General features: G+C 36.7%; 3 protein-coding genes across 4 annotated transcripts; all 3 read left to right on the forward strand.

Moving 5' to 3' along the window:
• The first annotated feature begins 616 nt into the window (after nt 1-616).
• LOC137748832 (Intron maturase, type II family protein) lies at nt 617-3,759 on the forward strand. Its single transcript, XM_068489021.2, has 2 exons — nt 617-911; nt 1,134-3,759. Exon 2 carries the CDS (start codon nt 1,206-1,208, stop codon nt 3,666-3,668), a length of 2,463 nt encoding a protein of 820 aa, XP_068345122.1. The 5' UTR covers nt 617-911; nt 1,134-1,205; the 3' UTR covers nt 3,669-3,759.
• An 872-nt stretch (nt 3,760-4,631) lies between these two features.
• On the forward strand, nt 4,632-7,278 carry TAF13 (TBP-associated factor 13). Of its 2 annotated transcripts, none has more exons than XM_068488634.2 (6): nt 4,632-4,868; nt 5,769-5,899; nt 6,010-6,047; nt 6,240-6,299; nt 6,387-6,461; nt 6,939-7,278. In XM_068488634.2, the coding sequence occupies exons 2-6, from the start codon at nt 5,797-5,799 to the stop codon at nt 7,113-7,115; spliced, it is 453 nt and encodes a 150-aa protein (XP_068344735.1). In that variant the 5' UTR covers nt 4,632-4,868; nt 5,769-5,796; the 3' UTR covers nt 7,116-7,278. The 2 variants fall into 2 exon arrangements, with proteins under 2 accessions (XP_068344735.1, XP_068344736.1); XM_068488635.2 differs by having other exon boundaries at nt 5,779-5,899.
• Nucleotides 7,279-9,032: 1,754 nt separating this feature from the next.
• On the forward strand, nt 9,033-14,033 carry LOC137748909 (transglutaminase family protein). Its single transcript, XM_068489102.2, has 8 exons — nt 9,033-9,358; nt 10,610-10,894; nt 11,222-11,281; nt 11,380-11,589; nt 12,564-12,682; nt 12,769-12,866; nt 13,279-13,403; nt 13,487-14,033. The coding sequence occupies exons 1-8, from the start codon at nt 9,125-9,127 to the stop codon at nt 13,646-13,648; spliced, it is 1,293 nt and encodes a 430-aa protein (XP_068345203.1). The 5' UTR covers nt 9,033-9,124; the 3' UTR covers nt 13,649-14,033.
• Nucleotides 14,034-14,850: the final 817 nt, after the last annotated feature.

Genomic DNA, 14,850 nt, shown 5'->3' on the forward strand with positions numbered 1-14,850 from the left:
GGTGGGCACTATCCAGTTTGACCCGAACCGAACCGATTCGGTTCGGTTCTTAATATTGACAATGATGATAAAGAAACCGAACCAATTCGGGCAAGGCCGGTTTGAGGGACTTCAAAGGTTTGGGGAGGAGTACGTGGATTTGGAAATAACTTCACGGCACGAGTGTGGTGTGATTTCAAAAAGAAAAACAATATTAAATTGATTAAAAAGAAAAAGAAAAGTAATAATTAATTTTTTAAAACAAATGTAAGTGATGAATTGTCTTAACGGTTAGAGTTTTTATCTTTTAACATGTACCATTTTAGGCTCAAATATTATTTTCTCATATAGGTTAGTGTTGAATATCATTTATAATAATAATATAATAAAAAGTCATTTAGGAACTATTTCAATTAAGGAATTAACTTGACTCCTCAATAGATGACGAGGAATTCCTGCTTTGTTACTGATTTATAAAACTTCGGACGTATAATCAAAACGATTGTATTATTAATTACTATATAAAGATCAATTTTACAAATCAATTTAAAATAAGATCGTTTAGTTATTGAAATATTAAAAAAAAATATGATTGGCTATGGTTAAAGCATTACAAATTATCTATGTATATATTATCACAAAGTGATTTATATGAACAATTATAAAACGGATGGCAAAATTTTTTAACGAGGAGGGAGCCAAGCTTTCCTCTTCACATGATGTAACTAATGGTACAATTCTTAGGGAAACACGAAACTCATTAACCGTGAAATACACCCACCCTTCCCACCACCGGCGACCCCAACCAATCATCCTCCGTCTCATCCTCCTCCTCCTCCTCCTCTCTCTCTTTCTCTCTCCCTGCCGGAGCAGCTGCTAATCTTATTGCTTGGTTGAAGTCTCTTCGAAGGTGCTCCAAGATACTTCCCAAGGTTAGTTCATGCTTATGGTTTGATAATATCAATGTCCTTCGATGCACGCCAAGTGTTTGACGAAATGGTTCATATGCGTATGCACCTGCACTGCTGCACATTGTGCTTCTCCCTATAGCGCAATGCACGCCACATGTTCGACAAAATGTTGAACATACATATCGCAATTGCCCCATCCTTCTCACTGTAACTGAATGCCCGCCCTATGTTTTGTTTTTGCAGAGGGCCTCGTAAATCTCTGAAACGGCTCTGCCTCGCGAGCTGTACGAGTAACACAAGCAACATTTTTCTTCTATGTCTTATGAAAAAGGGCTTGCTGTTGCCAGAAAAGCTGCCTCTCTCACTGCTCACCTCTGCCATAAGGTACAAAAGGTGGTTGTGGAATCGGGCACTCGTTCAAACTCAGAAAAAGTTACTACCGCCGCAGCAGCAGGTTATGATAGAGCTGCGGAAAGAGTACAAGAATATGCAGATCATTCTGCTGTTGCCAGTGCTGCCGCTGATGGTGTCAATAGTGGCATTCGTAAAATGAAATTGGCAGAGAACTTAGCCTGTCTGGTGGAGCAGTCCTCTCATATCGATGAGAGAAGACCCAAGGGCCGAATGGAACTGAAGAGGTGTCTTGAATTGCGCATAAAGAAGAGAGTGAAGGAACAATACATCAATGGGAAGTTTCGAGACCTAATGGTAAAAGTAATTGCCAATCCAGAAACTCTTCGAGATGCTTATGATTGTATTAGACTCAACTCAAATGTTGATATAGCATTAAGCGATGTGAAAAACTCTTTTGATTCTATGGCTGAAGAGATGCGTCATGGGAGTTTTGATGTTAATGCCAATACCTTTTCCATCTCAAAAAGGGGTGTAGGGAATGAAGTCTTAGTACTTCCTAATCTAAATCTGAAGGTCATTCAAGAAGCCATCAGAGTTGTTATTGAAGTTGTTTACAAGCCCGACTTCTCTAAGATTTCACATGGTTATCGAAGTGGGAGGGGACATTCCACAGCTCTGAAGTACATTAGCAAGGAGATTTCAAATCCTGATTGGTGGTTTACAGTGCTCTTAAATAAAAAGCTAGATGCTTGTATACTTGGCAAACTCTTAACAGCAATGGAGGGCAAGATAGTAGACCCCAGCCTCTTTGATATGATCAAAAGCATGTTTCATGCCAATGTGCTCAACTTGGAGTTTGGCGGTTTCCCGAAAGGTCATGGTCTTCCACAGGAGGGAGTATTGTCCCCTATATTAATGAATATATATCTCGACGAATTTGACCGTGAATTTTACAGATTGTCGATGAAATATGAAGCTCTCAGTCTAGATTCTCAAAACGATCAAAAGTCCCAGTCTAAGCTGCGTGGCTGGTTTAGGAGACACCTGAAAGGTAATAATGATCTTGGTTGTGCGGGTGAGGAGAGTTGTAGCGCGAGGGTCCATTCTTGTCGCTTCATGGATGAGATATTTTTTTCGTTTTCTGGTTCTAAGGATGCTGCTCTTGAGTTCAAAGCTGAGGTCCTAAATTACTTGCAGAAGTCTTTGCACTTGGAAGTCGATGATCAAACAGAATTATTGCCATGTCAAAAACCGCATGGGATTCGCTTTTTAGGCACTTTGGTTAGAAGAAATGTGATAGAAAGTCCTGCCACAAAAGCAGTCCACAAGTTGAAGGAAAAAGTTGCTTTGTTTGGTCTACAGAAGCAAGAGGCCTGGAATGTTGGGATGGTTCATATAGGGAAGAAATGGTTAGGTCATGGTTTGAAGAAGGTCAAGGAGTCAGAGATCAAGCATTTAGCTGACAGTAGTTCTGTTCTGAGCCAAATTTCCCATTTCCGTAAGTCTGGTATGGAAACTGATCATTGGTACAAGCACTTGTTGAAGATATGGATGCAAGACGTCAATGCCAAAGCAGAAGAGAGTGAGGAAACTGTCCTGTCTAAGCATGTAGCAGAACCAGCTCTACCCGAAGAGCTAACAAACTCCTTTTACGAATTTCAGAGACAGGTGGAAAAGTATGTTTCTTCTGAGACCTCTTCTATTCTTGCCCTTTTGCCCAATGCCGGTTCTTCCACTGAATCTGTCGTCATCACTGAGATAATTGCTCCTGTTAATGCCATTAAAAAGCGTCTCCAACGATATGGATTGACCACATCTGATGGTTATCCCCGTAGATCATCTTTGCTTGTTTTACAAGATAATGACCAAATCATCGACTGGTTTTCAGGTATTGTTCGCCGTTGGCTGAGATGGTATGCTGAGTGTGTAAACTTTAATGAGGTAAAGCTGTTGATTTCGGATATAGTTAGAAAATCTTGCATCCGAACTCTTGCAGCGAAGTATCGTGTGCATGAAAATGAGATAGAAAAACGTTTTGACACAGAACTAAGCAGGATTCCGTCTACCCAAGAAATAGAACAAGAGATGGTTGATGAGACATCAGATACTCAGGCGTTTGAAAACGATGAGGCATTAATGTATGGAATTTCTTACAGTGGCTTGTGTTTACTCTCCCTTGCAAGAATGGTGAGCGAGTCAAGGCCTTGCAATTGTTTTGTGTTCGGGTGTATGGCTCCAGCACCGAGTGTTTATACCCTTCATGTCATGGAAAGGCAGAAGTTTCCGGGGTGGAAGACGGGGTTCTCCAGTTGTATTCATCCCAGCTTGAATAGGAGGAGAATTGGATTGTGCAAGCAGCATTTGAAGGATTTGTATCTTGGTCATGTATCACTTCAGTCCGTTGATTTCGGCGCGTGGAAATGATTTGCTTAAATTAAATATAAGCTTATTCAGCAACATATTTAGACGAGCCAAATACGAGCCAAGCTCAGTGCGAATGCATAAGTTCACCAAACACTGTATTCGTATTATTTATTCCCCTTCGAAACCTTATAAGGTATGCCAAACACGACCTTAAAATGAAAAAATCATATTAAAAAGTTGAAAACACTTCATGGAAAAAGAAAAAAAAAAAAAGGCAATGATGTTAGAAAAAATAGATGTGGAAAAGTGGCTAAACTTAAGAGAAAATACAGATGATTGACTAGGGGTGCGCAAGGGTTGACGAGCTGCGGCGGCCTGTGACCACTCCCATGGCTGGTACTTTGCCGGAATTTTCCGTGTAGCTGGTGGGATTGGAAATTACCCTTGCACATCTAGTTTGATAGCGGAAGCAAATGCAGTTAGGGCGGCCCTTGTAGCTTCTATGGAGAAAGGTTTTTTGGACGTACAGGTCGAATCTGAATCTTATAGAGATGATTAATGGTACTTTGCAACCGGAGGTAATGAGTGAAGGTATCCTATTTGGTATTTCGTTTTACTCCCCGTGTTTGTAATAGGGCAGCACATTTAGTTACATTTTTTGTGTTTAAGGAAGATGACATTCATAGTTGGAATAAGTTTGAATCAGAGTGATTGTTCAACACTCTGGTATCTTATGTAAACATTTCGATTCAAATTTAATCAAAATTTCTATCATTTGAATTAAAGGAAAAAAAAAAAAAATACCCAAGGGTGTGAAGAAAAACTGAAAAATCGGAACCGAAACGTATCGAACGGTTCGATTTCTTCGATTTCTTCGATTTCAGTACAAAACCGTACGGTTCTCTAACCTAACGGTTTCGGTTTCTTTATTTGCAAATCTGACCTTTCTGAAAAAACCACATGTCAGCCTTCTATTGGTTTTCAGAAGAGCTTATACAACATTCTGTGGACTTGTCCACACCGTAGCCAACTTCATTCATCTCCCTTCTTTCGGTACTCTCCTCACGCACTGTCTCTCTATTCTCTCAGCCTCTCTCTCAACTCTTTCGCCGGCGATTTCTGCTGCGAATTGCGAACAGCTGATCCTCTGAGAACCCGACTATTGATCCCGTGTCCGCCTCTCATCGCCGCCGAAAGCAACCTCGGCGCCGTTGCGGGCGGAGGAACGCCGCATAAGAGCCACGGAGCACGCTACTACTGGTAATTTCTCTTTTCTGATTTTATACGAATTGTTTTTTTGATGAGAAAATACGGAAAACTAGAAAAATGTTTTGAATTTAGGGTTTCAATACACTAATTTTGAGTATGATTTGTCATGGGTTTTGGGTATTTGTCATGGGTTTTGGGTATCCTTTCTCTCTTGTGCTCTTTTAACTGCCTGCATCAACCCATCTTCGATTTTTTACTTCTCTTCCAACTTATGCTGTCAATGATATTAGATTCTTATATGTTGCATAAAATTGCTTTACGATTTTGAGCTTGCTTTTCGGTTTGAGTCGCGGCGGGTTGGTGCAAATTATTCCTGGAAGTTTTTCTGCAAATTCAAGTGTCTAGCAGACTGGTAACATTGCACAGTGCACAATACCATCTTCCATTTTTGTACTTTGTCAAAAGTAATTTTATGTTTCATTATTCAATAAGGATTTGGTTTCCTTTATCCTAGTTCATTAGAATTTTCTATTGACTGTATAAAGGCTAGTTTAGAGGCCTTGCGGGGTCTTCGAAAGTAGAAACTCTTGATATGAAATCGGGTATTTTGATATAAATTGATAGGCGCCTTTCTCTCTCTTTGATCCAACGTCTCTCTGCTCTCTGCTCCTCTCGCAATCCGACTTTAGGGTTTTGAAGATCTCAACATGTAAAATTTTCTTTTCGAATTTCATTTTGCCCCCTTCTTCGTTCCAACCAAGCAGTGCCTAGGGTTTCCCGCTTATTTGAATTTTGAAGATTCTAATTTTTTCAATTGATCTGGTTTGAAATCTGGGTCGCTATAGTTCTTCGTTGCTGTTATCCTCTTTGCCCGCTTCATCAATTTTATCATTCTCCATATTATTAAATTGAAGAATTAGATTCAGTAATAGCTCTGTTCTGCGATGTTAGTGATTTACAGGGCAGGTTTGCATAGAAGATGAGCAACCCTTCTGGAGGGACGACATCAAAATCAAAAGCGGGTGGCTCCCAGCCATCTGAAAGTTCAAATAAGCGAAAACGCGGAGTCTTTCAAAAAGAATGTACGTTTACAGTTATAATCATTGTGTTTAGCAAACTACTCTGTGCCAACTTAGTGTGTTTATGGGTTTTATTCAAAATGTTGACACGAAATGTGTTGTGAATGTTACAGTGCAGCACATGATGTATGGTTTTGGAGACGATCCTAATGTAAGTAGCACTATCTAATTTGGGACTTGGAGTTATTTGTCAGGCTGTGATGTGATATTTAAATAGATGACGGGTATTTGGATGTTGGCATGCCCCACTTCTTGTGGTTCGGTTGGAGCTTAACCTGTGGTTCTTTTATTCTTTGGTTTCTGTTGCAACTAAAATTGACTTATCCGATTCTGTTACTTTCAGCCTCTTCCAGAGAGTGTGGCACTCATGGAAGACATCGTTGTGGAATATGTGACTGATCTGGTAAGCTTTTCTCAAGGGTAGTTACTATTCATCATGCAAATGAGATAGTATGCCAAGTATTAACCCAAATATGCAACACTTCTGCAGGTGCATAAAGCCCAGGAGATTGGATCAAAGAGGGGAAGGTTATCTGTTGATGACTTTCTGTACTTAATTCGCAAGGTATATTCCATATATATTTCCACTGCATACTTTGATTGTGTGGGAATAGTTTTATGCCATTTGAAATTTCATGTTACGAGCATAAAAATCGAGTTACTTGTAATCGATTGGTCAATAATTTTATTTCATTTGGCAGAGATACTTTATGTAGGTCTTTGCAATTTGTTGTGCTTTTGACTTACACGGTAGGAGGAAAAAACAAAACAGAAAGGCATGAACATGGCATTGTATTTTCTCATTTTAGCATAAGAGAAACACCACTCATTGAATGGATAGGATGACACTAACAGGACCTCTTTATAATATTGATGGCTGAACATGACTAACGTTTACGTTACTTGACAGAGTTATGTTGTCACTGGTTGATCATCAATTTTATGTTAATTTCGTCCACTTTTAAAAATTTTGTCAATTTTGTGTTAATAGCGTAAAAAGAATCTGACATAAACACTGATGTAAGTGTGGTAAACTCCCCAGGATTTTCCGAAACTCAATCGCTGTAGAGAATTGCTGTCAATGAATGAAGAGCTGAAACAGGCAAGGAGAGCTTTTGAGACAGATGAGGAGAAGCTGAGGAAGGCTTTTGAGACTGATGAAGAGAAAATGAGGAAGGCCTTTGAGGCAGACGAAGATAAAGTCGGTTCAACGGAGTAACGGGACTGTGTCTATTTAGGCTTGTTCCCCTGTAATTATTTTTGCTCGGGAATTCGTTGTTTCACTGTATCTTTAGGTTGAAATTTTGTTTAAATCCATCCAACAAAATATTGAGGGTTGTTTAGCATACAGTTTGAAAAAAAAAAAATTATAGTTTTCAAAACGGGAGAAAATAACTTAGTATTTATGGGTTTCAAAAACACAAAAGTTGGAGATGCATGACTTAGTTTGGGTCGAAAGACCCCTATCTTCTTTTGTGAGAATTCTGAACAAAGGTGGGCTTCCTTGTCCCCCGTTTGAGTAGTTTTTGCTTTGTGGGATGACGTTTTTGCCATTTGTGGCTGCGTCTTTGTGTAATCCCATCTTACTATTGCTTATTCTGTCTCTTTGTTAGCCTTCGTTGGCTTTCGTTGTTCTTGCTAGCCGTTGTGCCCTGATTAATCCCAGTTCTGTTCAAAAAAAAAAAAAAAAAAGTTGGATACCAAACAGGGGTGATTGAGAAGGAACAAAAACATAGACCCCTTGCCCTCTTTGTAACCCTTACTCGATTTACTTTTTGGTGTTTGATTGAGAAGGAACAATATTTTTCAAAAACTCTTAACAAATAAGAAGTATTCTTTTTTTCTTTTTTAGTCTTTTTAAACATTAAAGATTTCTTTAAACTAAAAAGCTTAACTGTTAAAATGGTATGTGTTTAGTCATTAGGTCAATTAGTCCTCGTGATATTTCTCATTGATTTGTGTTTTTATAGTAAATTTAAATAAAGAGAAAGGTTAATCTATGACTTTCGCAACTGTGGTCTACTTCTCAATTACGCAATCGGAGGTGATGTGGTTATGGTTGATTTTCTTGTGACTATGATGAAGGAACTCATGCGGTGGCAGGTGGGTTGAGGTGGATCTAGAGACTTGTTCGTCGAGTTGCCTGCGTGTGTGGCTAGGGTTGGGGTTTAGGTCAAGGACAAGGCAGATGCAAGGTGGGTTTGTTTAATTTTTTATTTATATTCTTTCCATTTTAACTGATTTTTTATTTTATTTTTTATAATAGGTTATGATATTATTTTTTTATAAATTTTTTAGCAAAGATTAGATGAAATGTTCTTAATTAGCTAAGAGAGATAAACAAGAGGACTAAATTGTCCAAATTGAAAACACGGGAACTAAATTGCCCAAATGACTATAACACATGAACCATTTTGACAATTAAGTTTTTTTTTTTTTTTTTTAGTACATTGACATTTTTACACTAAGGGGATGGAGAATTTAGCTAAAAAAATATTGTGTCTCAAGTTCAAATGGTCTATCTTTTTCATAAAGGGGCTTGGCTCCTTAAGACTGAGGAGAAGTTCCTCCTCATTTTATTTTGTGTCCAATTCACAAAACTTTTTTATTATGATCGAGACCGTTTATATTATAAATCGATATGTAAAGTTCATCTCTGCAAAAATTAAATAAAACGTCGTTTAGTCGATCAATTATACCAAATAGATAGACCGTTCATAATATTTTTACTGAATTCGTCTATCAATTTTTATATAGTTTGATGACTAAATAATCTCTTGTTTTAATGATTTTTTAAATAGTGATGTATAACTGTAGCGAATAATTAAAAAAAAAAAAAATCAAAAGTAAAGTGTTTTACAAAAAAATTAATCATTCATACGGATAGGAAGAAATTACAAAAAATGATATGTTAGTGTCATTTTAAAACGATTTAAAGTATTCCGAAGTTTCATAAATGGGTCCCGAAATAAAATTGAGGAAAAACTAATCCTAATGAAAAGTTCCCCTTGAGAAAAAAAAAAAACTCAAAATAATTAATTAATTAATTAATTAATAGAGAACCCCAAACAAGAGAAGTGGTCCAAATTAGACAGATAATTCCCATAAAATAACTCGATAAATCAGATATAGAAATTATCCAACCAAAAAATAAAAATAAAAAAATCCGATATAGAAATAAACACCAACTGACTCGATATCTCAGAATTTTTCTGGTAAAAGAAAACGATGACTTGGTTGGGTGCTTCCTCTTCTTCTTCCCCATGGATTCTCAGGAACTCGCTTCTCACAACATCCACAACCTCTTCATCTTCTTCTTCCTCTTCAAAACTCTCGAAATACCGATCATGCCCTCGCCCTCTTCGCCTCTCGAGCCGCGCCCAAGCCGACGTTGGCAGTGACTTCAATTTCGTGCTCCACGATGCTCTCGATTCTTCCGGAACCCTCACCTCCCTCGCCAGAGTAAGAAATTTACCTACTTCTTCCTGATAAATTATAAATTGTTCTTCTTTTAATTTTAACTTTTTAATTATTATTTTTAAATTGATGAAATGAATGCATTAGCTTCACTTTAATCTAGTTTTTTCCCCCAATTTTTAATGTAATTGTTCAGCATATGTTCCCATTTCATTTCTTGAGCTGGAAGATTATCATATATCAGTTTCATGCGTTTAGTTGGCTATAATTTACAAAATATATAAAAAAATTGGGTAATTTGCATAATAAATTGAAATGAAATTGAGGTATCATAGTGAGAATAATTTCAAGAAATGATCAAACCATGATGATGCAAGAAACATGTTATCGTCGTTTTCGTTATTTCCGTTATTTCTTAACAAAGAATGTTAACCATGCCATTCTTATTGGAGTTTAGTTTTTAACGAGAACGTCGTCTTTAATTTGTCTAGCAAGGTTTTGAAACAATTTGTATCTGTTTCTGTGTTTTTGTTTTTACGGCTATTACTTGATCGATTGGAGCCATAAGCGGAAAGAAAAATAAACACAAGGAACTTCACATTGCTTTAGATTTTTTGTTTTTTGGTTTTTTTTTTTTTCGGTAGGTACAATTGAAGCATATTGATGAAGTAATATAAACAAGTTTTCCCTTTATATTATTTTAATAGGGAGAAAGAACAAGAAAAACAGCGAGCTAAACAAAATGAAATAAGGCTTTTCTAGCTCTAGTTTCAGATGAGCTTCTCTCAGTTATGTATGGTAGTGTTTCATCCATTTTAGGTTCTATTGATTTTCTAGGAGTCAAGAAAGATTGAGAGTACCAAGCCTTCTAAAAGTAATATGTCATGTTGAGGTGCGAGGTATAAACTGTTTCTTAAAATGATATACTATTTTATTGTGACCTACCTCAAAAATTTAGATAAGTTGTTTTCCTCACTTTTCTGGTTTTCTCACTTTAATGCAAAACTGTTTTGTATCATATTAGACACCTTGTAAATTGCATTGCACAATACATTTTTCCTACCACCCAGTTTAGGTCAAGTCTATTGCAACTGTCAATTGGATAATAATGTTCATTTGCTGGATTAACTGTTCTCGTGCATAGGTCAAATGTACACTTCTTTTGGGAGTAATTTTATACTTTGTTATGATGCAATGTCTTTTTGTATTTGTTTGATAAAGACTATGTATGCTTGATTATGCAATGGGGTTTACTTAGTTTGGATTTTGATTGATATATAATTGAGAAACAACCAGGAGGCCAGGGAGGGGTTCTGCTCACAAATTCGCCATCTGTCTAATATAGAGAGGGAAACCAGCATTACCATCAATAGATGTGTTGATTTGGGGAAAACAGCTCTTTACATTGCAGCAGAAGATGACTCCCTTGTGTCACATTCTTCAGTTCCGCTTCCGGTGGATGCTTTTATTAGTAGGTTTGGTGATCTTTCCATGGACTATTGTTCTCACCACAACTCTTCATTTAGATCCTCGCCTGAGAAATTGTTGGAGAGTTTGGAAAACTATTTGTACGTAAATAAGGTATGTTGATTGATAGAGTTTTTGTTTGCAATAACTTGAATTATTATTCCTTTGTAGTTGATTCAAAGTTGAACTTAAAAACTCTTAAGTGATTCATTTTATTTTTAACTAAATTTTAGCTTGGTAGGGAAACTGCCGAACTTATAATGCTGAAGGAATCTGGCAGGGAGAAACTAAGATAAACTTCATATCGGGAAACAATTACTTTGTAGCAGAAAAGCTATCATTTGTTTTAAATAAATCAGGATCTGTGTATCTTCTTGGCTCTTCCCCTCGCTGCAAAATTCTTGCTTTCGCTGACTATTTTTTATCTGCTCTTTTTTTCAGGGTTTTCGAAGGACGATTGCAAGGTATCACTCTGAATCACGGGCTCTATATCTCCACTCAGTATGGAAGTCTGCCTTACTTATTTGTTATTTCAAGGTTGCGAGAACAGTAGAATATGGGGATTGTTTTCAGGAGTTTAATGTTGATGTTGCAAACAGGTTTTGACACATCGTTCAGGATCACCTGCAATGCTTTCACTCATATACTCAGAAATTTTGAAAACGCTTCGCCTATGGGGTTTTTTGGATTTCGATGTGGAGATATTCTTTCCTCATGATCTTCATAGTCTTCCCCGAGGTTATCATAAACAGAAAAGCAAGGAATCTGATAATGTGCACATAATGACTTCGCAAGCCCTTTTAGTGGAGGTGACTTATGTTTTCATGTTGAAATTTGTTTGTTTTGCCTTAATTTGTTTTGTCCTATGTCAGCGAGTTGTGTACGCTAAAACTCCTAGTTCTCTCACCCTGTGTTTGGATGAGGGATTTGAAAATGCCAAGAGGTTTTGGATAAATTAGTTAGAATTCAACCACAAAACATTCGATCTAGATATTTTAAATGAGCAATATGATCATATTGCCTGTGGTTTTTTGTTAATTGATTAGTTCCTTTGTCATTCATCTTTGGTTATGGCAATGCAATCTGTGTTATTCAAATTGGTTCCATGTGCTCTAGATTACCCACAGGTCCTCCTACTTTGAAAGTAACTTGTATAATTAGTCAGAATACTACCAACCTGCCTTAAGTTGGTACCATATATTTAGTCTGAATATTATGGATATGGACCTGACTTGGTATCATATCTACAGGTCCTCTGAATCATGATATACAATTCACCAATGAGTACAATAGTTTCTGTTCACCAACCTTCATCCAACGACTGTTAATTTTTTTTTAAAGAAGAGAAACGTTCTCTCTGCTAGGATGTAGATTTCAACCATTAGATTTCGATTGAGCAGTTGTAAGCATAGATTTTGGTGAGTAGAACTATTGATTATCGATTATGTGTGTGCATCTTTGTGTACATTTGATTGCTTGGTTAAACTTGTTTTTGATGCGAGTTAAACTTGTTTGCGACTTGTGCATTTTTGAACGACAATGAATATTTGTTTTACAAAGTATTATATATATATATATATATATATATATATATATATATATATATAGGTCTCGTGAGGCGAAGGCGGGGTTATCCATGGAACGTTTCACTCACGCCTTTGCCTTTTAAGGCATTGATTTGTATGTAGATACATATTTGGGTAACATTTGATAAGGTCTATAGACATGTGTCCAAGCCTTTAATCTTAGCTATATCTGTTCTCATAGTTTACTGTATGTACAGATTTTAAGAAATTTGAAGGATGCATTCTGGCCGTTTCAGCATGATCAACCAGGGAATTTGTTCTTGAGGGCAGCACGTGCTGCTAACTTTATCGATAGATCAAACATAAACGAAGACAGGTACTTTGTCCAAAATGAATGTAGTTTCAACTGAAGACTAATATAAGTTAAGTGCATATATGTGAGGATCCTTTCTATTTTTGCAGTGGCTTTCAGCTTGCATCTGCGAAGGCTGCTCAACATAGACTAGATCGTGGTGTTTGGACTAGTGTACATTTTGGGGATATGAGGCGTGCCCTATCTGGTACGCATTTATTGAATCGTATTTAATCCCAGTGTCAAGAAGGTAATGTCAATAGATTATGCTTCTTGAAGCTGTTGAAGCGGTAACATAGATTGAGATGTCACTGGGAATGTCTTGGGACAATTGTAGTTGCATTTTCTGGAGGACAGGGTCCGACTCCTTACCAATAAGTCATTTCAAGTAAAATAACATGTTATACATAACCATCTTTAAATAAAGTTGTAGAAGCATCTCTAACCTGTTTGAGGTCCCGTGGTGATTTTTAGTTAATAGTAGGATTTGACTTTTCAAGTTAAATTCTTGTACTGCAATTTGAAATTTGAAATTTTATCATCACCGTTGGACATATTGTGCCCGCTGCCACATATTCTGTCCACATATTGTTATCTGAACGTTGTATCTATTGTTACAGCTTGTGAACGTCTTATTCTCCTAGAAGCTGATCCGAAGGAATTAAGAGATTACAGCATTCTTCTCTACCATTGTGGATTTTACGAGGAATCACTTGAATATCTAAAGTTATATCAGGACAAAAAGGTACGTTTTCTAACTTCTATATGTATGACGACATACAACTTTGATGGCAAATCTTTTAAGGTACCTTCATATGGATTTTTCAGGGTCGTCCACTACGGAGGCGACCGTCTGATTCGTTAACCGTTTTGGAGGAAGATGCCGCAGAGAAATTGATGATACGCCTTAACCTAATTCTGATGGAGGATGGTTGGAGCAGGCCGTCGTATATTAGAAACTTTCTTGGTAACAACTCTGAACCATGGTAGTCTTCGCATATATTATTGCAGATAGCAGTACAAACCCAAATCAATAGGAGGTTCATGTAAACCGGCAAAGCGGCATCCTGGAAAAGTTTTGCCAGATATGCGGTGTTTTCTATCCGTATATAACAAGATGAACAAAACCGGAGATATGAGTCCTGCCACATTCTGCATTTTCCTATATGGTGCCAGTTTTTTATGTAGTAATTGTGTTGACCGATCATCAGTAAATTTGAACGCCGGAATATTGGAAGAATGAACCGGCAAAATGTACGACAGCGGAGGTAGTAGGGGGTCTATTATCTGCTTGTGATACTCTTATGTAAATTCATGTATATAACAAATTGTTGCTTCATTTGTGATTTGAGTATTAACAAAATTATGTGGAATCATATATCTACATAGTGTGTAAACCTACGTGTATGATACACCTAACTAAAATTTACTCAATAAGGAGAGAAACTTAGGTCCGTTTCGTAACCATTTCGATTTTAGTTTTTAGTTCAGTAGTATTGTGCGACCACTCTAGTACGATGGGAACTCTCTTGTAAGTTACAAAGAGTGACAGACCAGACAAATATTAGTGGAACTTATAAAGAGTGATAGAACAAACAAATATTAGTGGAACTTATAAGGAGTGACACAGGACAGACAAATATTAGTGGAACGCATAGTGTACTGTCTGAACACATGACAATCGTCCATTGTACCGATGTTGCTTTAGCAAAGTAGAAAGAAAGCAACCAGCACTCATCCCACCGACACATTTTTCGCCTAGACTTTTTCCACCCACAAAACAAGGCACAACCACCAATTCTCTCTTTATGCTTTAACGTGCGTACTCCACTGAATTATTGGCCAGCTCATTTTTTGTTTTTTTGTTTTGTTTTTTTTAAATCTTGTGACATTAGCAACATATTATATGTATTATTAGTTTATTTGTTTGTGATATTAATATTAACTTTTAATTATTACTATCAACGTTGAAAAGTTGTGAAATTTTGAAGAATTGATTGAGAAATCAGATAAAAGATTGAATAATATCATAATTATTTTTTTATATATAAAGATTTGATGGTATTTGGTAAGCTGTCATGCAATGTTTTCAAAATATAAAACATGTCGAACGATATTGTAATATATTATATGAAAAATAAATAAATTAATATAAGTATTTTATTTAATAAATTTTTTAACTTTTTAATTTG

Source organism: Pyrus communis, chromosome 2, assembly GCF_041283825.1.
Source record: "Pyrus communis isolate YQ-2024b chromosome 2, ASM4128382v1, whole genome shotgun sequence".
Lineage (NCBI taxonomy): Eukaryota > Viridiplantae > Streptophyta > Magnoliopsida > Rosales > Rosaceae > Pyrus > Pyrus communis.